Source organism: Myotis davidii, unplaced genomic scaffold (assembly GCF_000327345.1).
Source record: "Myotis davidii unplaced genomic scaffold, ASM32734v1 scaffold122, whole genome shotgun sequence".
NCBI lineage: Eukaryota > Metazoa > Chordata > Mammalia > Chiroptera > Vespertilionidae > Myotis > Myotis davidii.
Genome location: NW_006293234.1, coordinates 189,100 through 200,251, shown reverse-complemented (window position 1 = coordinate 200,251; position 11,152 = coordinate 189,100). Strand labels below are relative to the sequence as shown.

Below are 11,152 nucleotides of genomic sequence, written 5' to 3'. Positions count from 1 at the left end.
CATAAGCCAGGATGAAACAGAAATTTAGGATCTGCCCAAACCTGAAACATGGCAAATTTGTCAGCTTGCTACCCGAAGTATGGTCCATGGATCGGCAGCTTATTAGGAATGCAGAAATCTCAACCCCACCTCCGACCTACTACATCAGAACATGCATTTTAACAAGATTGGAAGATGTTTCCTGTACACATTAAAGTCAGAGAAGCATTTACCTATCACAGTATACTTGAGTCCTAGGAAAGAAGCAGGAGAAAGGGGTCCAAAAACATGGTTCCCCAGAGATCTCTTGAGGAGCATTTAGGGCTCAGATTCCTTCTCCTTTCTCTTGTCCCCAGCTGGAGGAAAGGGTCTGGGAGCATTTCTACGTGGTAACCCCTCCCCAGGTCCCTTTCTCTAAAGATTCTGCTCGCTGACACTTTAAAACCAAAGTGTCAGTCTGAAGCCGAGGTGAGAAGGGATGCCTCTCCCTGATATGATGGCTGCTGTGGAGGGCCCTTATTAAACCAAGGGAACCACACATCACAAACCCAGCCATTACTTATGAATTCAACTTGGGACAAGAAAAGCCAAATTGGAAGGGCAGGCTAATCCACAGCTGCCAGGCTAGCACACCGCGTATATAGTAGGAGCTCGGGCAGGACCTGGCATGTAATTTGTGGAGCTAGGTGCAAAACAAAAATGGCAGGCCCCTTGTTCAAAAATTATTAAGAATTCCAAGAAAGCAACAACAGAGCACTAACACCAAATGCAGGGCCCTTCTAAGCCTAATGCTACTGCACAGGTTGCACACCCAGAAAGCCAGCCTTGCTCTCCGGATGAAATGAGCAGGAAAGGAAGGAATGCAGTTGTCCCTGGATTCAGAAAGCTTTTTGCAACGAAGAGAAACTGTCATTGGAACAGGTCTATGATTGGTTCATGGTTTGTGAGACTCTGGGATAAAAACTGTTCCTACTAAACATTATTTTTTTATTTCTTCGTTCAAACTCATCACATGCAAAGTAAATGGCTAGTTTCTTGGGTACAAATAATTTTATAAAGCCATTTCCCGCATCCTCATGGGGCTCACACTCCAGTGGGCAAACTAACATTACAATAGACCTATAATCTGAGACAGCAGATTATTATAATGGAAAAAATCCAAAAAGTATTAGGTACTTGACATTGAATCACAAATGCTCCAAATCTTAAGTGACCTCCATAGGTTAGTAATGTTCCTTTCCTAACAGAAGTTTATGGGCAAACATTTTATAATTTATTTTTTTATTTAAGTATAACTGGTATAAAACTTATTAGTTTCTGGTATACAATGTAATGATTCAGCATTTTCCCAACTTTTCCAATGTGATCACCCCACAAATTCTAGTTAATCACCTGTCAGCATGTAAACCTACCACAATATTACTGGCTATCCTCACCTTCTGTTTCTTACCCATCTCCCCACCCCCTCCTTTCTGGCAACCATACCTTTGGCCTCTGTTTCAGTCTCTTTTGTTGTTGTTTGCTTTGTTTTTAGATTCCACAGATAAGTGAAACTATACGGTATTTCTTTCTCTGCCTGACTTACTTCTCTTATTTATCTTAGCATAATACCCTGTATATCCATCCATGTTGTCCCCAAACATCTATCCCAATCCCATTGCCAGAGGCGGGCAGACCAGATGAAGTGCCCTATTTCCCTCATGTGTTTGGAGAATGCTTGCTTGGCAAGGGCTACGAGACCCAAACCTGTGTAGGAGAGAACCTTTCTGGAAGTATATCACAAAATTAAAATGCTAAGAGAGAGAGAGAGAGAGAGAGAGAGACAGTTTATTTTAGGCCTTCTAAAACCCAGACACAGTGAGCAGCTTTCACATTTTCAAACACACAATCCAATTCACCTTTGGTGAAGTGTCTGATGCAGGCTGCACTGGGGCCGCTGACTGATGAGCAACGCTGTCCATCAGGGATGAGTGGGACATTCACGTCTTAGGTCACAAGCCTCTGGACAGAAACCGAGAGCGATTTCACTGAATCAGATGGAGACTTGACTCTGGGCGTCTGGACCCCCAAAAAATCCCTACATTACGACCACTCCAGAGAGTAACGGAGCGAGTGACGACGGGGCTGCTGGACGTTCAGCCAGGTGTACTCTCCACTCGACCCCGCCTGCGCCCCCGCACCCGGAGCAGCCGGTCACTCTCACGCCTCGGGAAGCACACCCGCTCCTGCCCGCGGTGCGGTGCGCCTCGCATGCGCCTTGTAAACACGGGAACCCTGACTGTTCAACCTGTGCACGTCGAGATCCCATCACTGCCCCAATCAAGCATGGATCCGAAACCTAACATCACCGAGCCGACGTTTGCAGAAACAACTGGAGCACACGATCCAGACCGAGGCTATTCAGAGGAACGCCTTTCCCAGGGCTCATATTAAGCTGGAAAACCCGGAGGACGCGAGTGGACGGCACCTGGCGTCACAGATTTTTGTTGTTGTTGTTGTTGTTGTTGGCCACGACAGATGCACTCACCCTTTAAAAACCGCGTCTGGGGAGAAGACTGGCGGGGCCAGAAATCGTTGGGGCCGGAAACTCGAAAAGCGAACGCGCAGTTCCCAGCATTCCTCGTGGGCGGTGCTTCCCTTTGACCCCCACGCTGACGCGCTGCACTTCCGGCCTCTGTTGCTACGGCGGGGAAGATGGAGGCAGCGTCCGTGTCGGTCCCGGTCGAGTGGATAAAGAGCTGGGAGAAGTCAGGGAGGGGCGACTTTTTGGACTTATGTTGGCTTCTCAGCGAAAACAGAAGCCTCGGCAGTTCGACTTACAGAGATTTCCAGCGAGCTCTCTATGAGTTATCGCACCATGTCATTAAAGGAAATCTGAAGCCCGAACAAGCATCTAGTGTTTTAAATGACATCAGCGAATTTCGGGAGGATATGCCCTCCATTCTTGCTGATGTCTTTTGCATGTTAGATATTGAGACAACCTGTTTAGAAGAGAAGAGCAAGAGAGACTGTTTTACGCAGTTGGTGTCAGCGTGTTTGTATTTCGTTTCAGACACGATTCTAAAGGAACGCCTGGATCCAGAAACATTGGAATCATTAGGACTTATCAAACAATCACAGCAATTCAATCAAAGGTCAGTGAAAATCAAGACAAAACTCTTTTATAAGCAGCAAAAGTTCAATTTGTTAAGAGAAGAGAATGAAGGGTATGCTAAGCTGATTGCTGAATTGGGGCAAGATTTATCGGGAAATATTACTAGTGACTTAATCTTAGAAAATATCAAATCTTTAATAGGATGCTTTAATCTAGATCCCAATAGAGTTTTGGATGTCATTTTAGAAGTGTTTGAATGCAGACCAGAATATAATGACTTCTTTATATCTTTATTAGAATCTTATATGAGTATGTGTGAACCGCAAACACTTTGTCATATACTTGGGTTCAAATTCAAGTTTTGAAGCAAGAGAAGGCAAAGGAAAAGGAGGAGGAGAAAGTAGAAAAGCCCCCGGGCAACCAAAAACTTGGTTTGTTAGGAGCCTTATTAAAGATTGGCGATTGGCAGCATGCACAGAACATGATGGATCTGATGCCTCCATACTATGCTGCTTCCCATAAGCTAATAGCTCTTGCTATTTGCAAGCTTATTCACATAACTATTGAGCCTCTCTACCGAAGAGTTGGCGTTCCTAAAGGTGCTAAAGGCTCACCTGTGAATGCTTTGCCAAATAAGAGAGCACCAAAACAAGCAGAGAGCTTTGAGGATTTGAGGACAGATGTCTTCAATATGCTCTGTTCCCTTGGCCCCCACCTTTCTCGGGATCCCATTTTATTTGCAAAAGTGGTGCGCATAGGCAAATCATTTATGAAGGAGTTTCAGTCTGATGGAAGGAAACAAGAAGATAAAGAGAAAATGGAAGTTATTCTTAGCTGTTTACTTGGCATTACTGACCAGGTACTACTTCCATCTCTTTCTCTAATGGACTGCAATGCTTGTATGTCTGAGGAATTATGGGGAATGTTTAAAACATTTCCATATCAGCATAGGTATCGTCTGTATGGCCAGTGGAAGAATGACACTTATAACAGTCACCCACTTTTAGTAAAAGTTAAAGCTCAAACAATAGACAAAGTTAAATATATCATGAAACGTCTAACCAAGGAAAATGTGAAGCCTTCTGGAAGACAAATTGGGAAATTGAGCCACAGCAATCCAACTATTTTGTTTGATTATATCTTGTCACAAATACAGAAGTATGATAACTTAATAACACCTGTAGTAGATTCACTGAAATACCTCACTTCATTGAATTATGATGTCTTGGCCTATTGTATCATTGAAGCTTTAGCAAATCCAGAAAAGGAAAGAATGAAACATGATGATACAACCATTTCAAGCTGGCTTCAAAGTCTTGCTAGTTTCTGTGGTGCAGTTTTTCGTAAATACCCAATAGATCTTGCTGGTCTTCTGCAATATGTGGCTAATCAGCTAAAGGCAGGAAGAAGTTTTGACTTGCTTATATTGAAAGAAGTGGTACAAAAAATGGCAGGAATAGAAATTACCGAGGAAATGACAGTGGAGCAACTAGAGGCCATGACTGGTGGAGAGCAACTAAAAGCTGAGGGAGGTTATTTTGGCCAGATCAGAAACACTAAAAAATCCTCCCAGAGATTAAAGGATGCACTATTGGACTATGATCTTGCTCTTCCCCTTTGTTTGATTATAGCTCAGCAGAGGAATGGGGTGATATTTCAGGAAGGTGGAGAGAAACATTTGAAACTTGTGGGAAAGCTCTATGATCAGTGTCATGATACCCTGGTACAGTTTGGTGGATTTTTAGCATCTAATCTGAGCACAGAAGATTATATAAAGAGAGTACCTTCAATTGATGTTCTCTGTAACGAATTTCATATACCTCATGATGCAGCATTTTTCTTGTCTAGGCCAATGTATGCACACCATATTTCATCCAAATATGATGAACTTAAAAAATCAGACAAGGGAAGTAAACAGCAACATAAAGTCCACAAGTACATTACATCATGTGAAATGGTGATGGCCCCTGTCCATGAAGCAGTAGTCTCATTACACGTTTCCAAAGTCTGGGATGACATCAGCCCTCGATTCTATGCCACATTCTGGTCATTGACAATGTATGACCTTGCAGTTCCACACACCAGCTATGAACGGGAAGTCAGTAAACTTAAAGTCCAGATGAAAGCAATTGATGACAATCAAGAAATGCCTCCAAATAAAAAGAAAAAAGAAAAGGAGCGCTGTAGTGCTCTTCAGGACAAGCTTCTTGAAGAAGAAAAGAAACAGATGGAACATGTACAGCGAGTTCTACAGAGACTGAAACTGGAAAAGGACAACTGGCTTTTAGCAAAATCTACCAAAAATGAGACCATCACAAAATTTTTACAGCTGTGTATATTTCCTCGGTGTATTTTTTCAGCAATTGATGCTGTTTACTGTGCTCGTTTTGTTGAATTGGTACATCAACAGAAAACTCCAAATTTTTCCACACTTCTTTGCTATGATAGAGTTTTCTCTGACATAATTTTCACAGTTGCAAGCTGTACTGAAAATGAAGCTAGTCGATATGGGAGATTTCTTTGCTGCATGTTAGAGACTGTGACCAGAATATATTAAAGAAAAAAGTAACAACCTATTTTTGCCTCTTAGGAATGTGGAAATTATCCAGGATTCCTTACTATATTACGGGCAACTGGATTCGATGGTGGAAATAAAGCTGATCAACTAGACTATGAAAATTTTCGACATGTTGTACATAAATGGCATTACAAACTAACTAAGGCATCAGTACATTGCCTTGAAACAGGTGAATATATTCACATTAGGAATATCTTGATTGTGCTAACAAAAATACTTCCTTGTTACCCGAAAGTTTTAAATCTGGGTCAGGCTTTGGAAAGAAGAGTGCATAAAATCTGCCAAGAAGAAAAAGAGAAAAGGCCTGATCTATATGCATTAGCTATGGGCTACTCTGGGCAGTTGAAATGTAGGAAGTCATACATGATACCTGAAAATGAATTTCATCACAAAGACCCCACTCCAAAGAATGCAGTTGCCAGTGTACAAAATGGGCCTGGTGGTGGGTCTTTATCTTCCATAGGAAGTGCATCTAAATCTCATGAAAGCAGTGCTGAGGAGAATGATAAATCAATGGAAAGATCTCAGTGTGGTGTGAAAGCTGTAAATAAAGCTTCTAGTGCCACACTCAAAGGCAATTCAGGCAATGGCAATGGTGGCTTTAATAGCAGCAAAACCATTAAAGAAAATGACAAAGAGAAAGGGAAAGAAAAGGAGAAAAGAGAAAAGACTCCAGCTACTACTCCAGAGGCCAGAGTACTTAGTAAAGATGGTAAAGAAAAACCAAAGGAAGAACGGCCAAATAAAGATGAAAAAGCAAGAGAGACAAAGGAAAGAACATCTAAGACCAACAAAGAGAAAGAAAAATTCAAGAAGGAAGAAAAAGCTAAAGATGAGAAATTCAAGACCACTATCCCCAACATAGAATCAAAATTGACTCAAGAAAAGGAAATAGAGAAGGAGTCATTCAGAGAAAGAGATATAGCAAAGGAAATAAAATCAAAAGAAAATGTTAAAGGAGGAGAAAAAAGACCAGTTTCTGGGCCCTTGAAGTCAACTGTTCCCCGATCAGATATTACTGAGCCTGAAAGGGAACAAAAACGCCGTAAAATTGATATACACCCTTTGCCATCACATACCTCAACAATAAAGGACAGTCTCATTGAACTCAAGGAGTCTTCAGCAAAGCTCTACCTTAATCATACTCCTTCATCACTAATCAAAAGTAAGGAGAGAGAAACAGACAAGAAAGATTTGGACAAGGCAAGGGAAAGATCCAGAGAAAGAGAGAAAAAAGATGAAAAGGATAGAAAAGAGCGGAAACGGCATCACTCAAACAATGACCGGGAAGTGCTACCGGACTTAACCAAGAGGCGAAAAGAAGAAAACGGAACAATGGCGGTTTCAAAACACAAAAGTGAAAATCCATGTGATTCTCCTTATCCAAATGAGAAAGACAAGGAAAAAAATAAGTCAAAATCTTCAGGCAAAGAAAAAGGCAGCGATTCATTTAAATCTGAAAAGATGGATAAACTCTCCAGTGGCAAAAAAGGTATATACAGACCCCTAAGTTGAAGGTCTCCTGGAGGAGGATGCCAAAGCTCCATGCATCACTCTCAGGACAGTATCTCCCATAATTAAGAGCTTCTGGTATTGTCCATTTCAGGGGAATCTGCTTTAAGTCAGAAGATGAATACAACCCACCATCCTCTAGACAAGACATTCCAAAGTCACCAGTTGTCAGGACATTATTTTCACCTCTAGTCAGTTCCTTGCAGCACGGTTCCTGTGTATACAATTTTCACTTGAAATTCGCCATCCAGAAGCAGCATCTGATGAAAATTTCATCCTTTCTCAGAAAAGAGAGGAAACCGCCTCCGGGGACTAGTTCCTTAATGATGTAAATAGACTGTGTTTATGTGCAAACTCCTATACTTTTGACAATATTGGGATGATTGATTGTATTACTTGAGGATTTTGGCTTCTTGTAAAAAATTTAACTTTAGTTCCTGGTAAAGATCATTTTTACATGTTGTAACAGCAGTAGCAGTTTTATCCTTTCATATGCCCTTAAATATGTTACCAAATTTTCCCTTGCTCAATCATCCTCCTGTTGTGACATCGTCATGATTGAGAATGCATTTCTTATTCTAGTTATGGCCATACTGACCATGATACTCTTGATTGGAACATTGACTTTTGCCATTTAAAAAATTGAGATAAAATTCACAGAACACAAAACTTGCCATTTTGAAATGTTTTTTAGTATATTCAATATGTTGTAGAACCATCACCACAAAGAGCCCCCACACCTGTTAGCAATCATCCCTAATTCTCCCCTTTCCTCAGCCCCTGGAAACAATTAATGTACTTTCTATTTCTATAGATTTATCTGTTTTGAACATTTTATAAACATGGAATCATGCAATATGTTACCTTTTGTGTCTGGCTTCTTTCACATAGTATTGTGTTTTCATGGTTCACCCCTGGTATAGCACGTATCAGAACTTCCTTTCTTTTTAAAACTGAATAATATTCCATTGCATAAATATGTACCATATTTTGTTTATCCACTCATCAATTATGGACAGGAACAATGATCTTTAAGTATTAAAATTTTAAGTTCAACAGAGTACCCAAATTATGATATCAAGATTATAATTACATGGTGTAAACAGAATGCTGTATAGGAATGATATGTAAATTATTTGTCAGCATTTCATGCAAGTGTGGCTATTTTCTAAGGCTCTTCTAGCTTTGATTTTATGAAATATATGAATAGTATTAGTATTTTCATCTATAAAGTTTAATGCCTTAAGCATTATTTTTAAAATGATGAGAAAAATGGTAGACAAGAAGTTATTTGCCACATGTTGTAATGATCATATTTTTAATTTATTTCAGTATGCAGTATTTGAAAAATGTCAATACATGAAAGAAAATGAGTATGAGGAAGTCAATATATTTTTAAAGAAATTTTTATAATTTAGGAGACATTGCATCTTAATATAAATCACTATTAAAATAATACCCTTGTGAAAAAATAATAAAAAACACTTTCTGATCTGCATGCTCATTTGAATAGGGTCCAATTGGCAGAAGAAGTAGGGCATCTTGCACAAATCATCCTGTGATTGGTGGGAGAGGGGAAGTTCTGGAGCCTTGGTTTTAAAAGGTACCACTAACACATATCCAATGCATGCTTTGCAAGGAAGCTGGGCACACAGTCTGCCTTCCTCCATCTCCATTGCAAACCTGGAAGCAAGCCTGTCTATGCTTTTGTAAATCTGAACCTACATCAGGTTGAGCCAACTCAATCAATGGGGAAATACAAATGCCCACTTCATTTTTATTCAGCTGCTCAGAGGCTTGCAGTACCGAGTTTCCTAGGACAGCATGCCAGAGAAGCTCCAGGAAGTAGAGTTTCCTTAAAGAAGGCACATTCTGCCCTTAGCCATGTGGCATTCAGAGGGCCAGCAAAGACCCTTCAAAAGAAAACAGAACAGCTCCAGCTATGGCAAGGTTGTTATAATTTAATGCCAAAACAAAGAGTACAGCTAGGAGAGCATCTTACTGGGGATTATAAATAAACAAGAGCTGAATCTAAAAGACTATCTTTCCTAATAAGAATCTATGATGTTCCACTGACTGTAGAGTCTGACTTAGGAGTTTTTTGTTGTTGTTTGTTCTTTTGTTTTTTCATTCTTGGGGTTAGCCTGGTGATATATTAAATATTTTCCTGTTTTGCAGTGGTGTGAGAGGTAGCGTATTATAATGCTGATGACTGCACATTCCATAGCCAGAATGTCTGGGTCCTGATTTAACCATGTTATATATAACCTTTTTTAAAATCTTGGGCAAGTTACTTAAACTTTCTGAATTTCAGTTTTTATATCAGTAAAATGAGGATAATATAGCAGCTACCTCACAATGTTGTTGTAATGTAATGAGTAAGTACTGATAGAGCACTCAGTACAGAGCCTGACACACAGGAAGAGCTTCTTCCTCCTCCAGTCTATAAGAGACTAGGGCTTTGATTTGGACAATTTAAAACTCTTCTTTGATTTCAGTGATCTTATTCTTCCTTACGTGTATGAAAATAAAACAACTCGCTGAGACTATAAGGTCACGGAACTGCTAAATTGGTGTCACTGGGGTTTAAAGAATATCTGCATGTACAATGAAGTAGTCAAAAATACCTTTGTTAGAATCATACATTAATTCAACAAATATTTACTAAGTGCTCCTATGTGTTTCGCATTTTGCTCATGTTCAACATATTTGTTTCTTGATGAACAAGAGGGACAAGGCTCCTTTTTGTCCATGGAATGGACCTTGAAGGACTGGGAAGAGTTCTATGAAGAGAGTTGCAAAAAACATGCTTGGCAAAGGTTAAGAGATAAGATAAAGGTGGTGGACAGAGGAGAACAGAAAGTTTAATTTAGGCATTTCTCTCATGGAAGCCTGAAGAATGATACCACAAACATTAGAGAAAAAATAATTGAGGTTTTGGACAAGATCAAGAAGTAAGAACATTATATATGTACTAGAGGCCCGATGAACGAAATTCATGCAAGAGTAGGGCTTCCTTCCCCCTGCTGCAGGCACCGGCTTCCCTCTGGCACACAGGACCTGGGCTTCCCTACAGCTGCTGGCAGATGCCCAGGACCTGCACTTCCCTTGCATTCCCCTGGCTTTGTCCAGAAGGTTGTCTGGAAGGATGTCCGGTCTAATTAGCATAGTACACGCCAGGCACCGGGGGAGTCCCTCAGCCTGGCTTGCACCCTCTCACAATCCAGGACCCCTCAGGGGATGTCAGACTGCTGGTTTCAGCTCGATCCCCACAGGCCAGACTGAGGAACCCCAGTGGTACACAAATCCATGCACCGGGCCTCTAGTATGCATATAAGATCTTTGGTTAATCTCTCCCCACCCACCTCCCCCCTTCCCTCTGAGATTCATCAGTTTGTTCCATGTTTCCATGCCTGTGCATTGAGCATCTGCCCCCTGGTGGTCCGTGCACATCATAGCTACCGGTCGAACAGTCACTTAGGCCTTTATATATATAGATAATACTGGGAGGCAAATTGGGTGGATCCTAGCAGTTTGGACAGTTTGCAGTTATTTCAAGATTCCAGGATTGAAATAAGGTCCAGATTTATAATGGTGAGTGACAGAGGAAGAGAATACATAGAGACATTATGAAGAGAAAACTGATAGTACTTGGTGCTTGAACCTATGAGATAAAAGAGAAAGAGAAATATAATGTGATGTCATGTTCTCCTAACCAGTTGAGATGATTAGAGCATTAACATGGCTCAAAATATACAATCTATAATATTACTCAGTTTAAAAGCAATCAATTTTATAGATTGATTTTATTGGTAAATTGTGTCTTAACAAAACAGCACACTAAAAATTAGTAGCAAATCTGGTGCCTCTTTGTACTACTACACCAAGGGAAAGGTCATGGTAGCATATGAAAAATACAGGCAGACTCAAATTTAAATTCTCTTCATGGGCTATGGAGCCTTGTTCTGTCTGAGCCTTGGAGCAAGTAC

The 11,152-nt window shown here is 40.5% G+C and overlaps 2 protein-coding genes across 18 annotated transcripts in view; one reads left to right on the top strand and one right to left on the bottom strand.

Annotated features, from left to right (window-relative positions):
- SGIP1 (SH3-domain GRB2-like (endophilin) interacting protein 1) overlaps window positions 1–11,152 on the bottom strand; it is a 226,394-nt gene that overhangs the window by 181,360 nt on the left and 33,882 nt on the right. The gene's annotated exons all lie outside the window — the stretch shown is intronic.
- Window positions 1,837–7,342, top strand: LOC102753509 (THO complex subunit 2-like). Its single transcript, XM_015565998.1, is given in 2 exon segments — window positions 1,837–3,433; window positions 3,436–7,342. Coding segments are annotated over 2 exon segments (4,491 nt in total). The 5' UTR covers window positions 1,837–2,673; the 3' UTR covers window positions 7,167–7,342.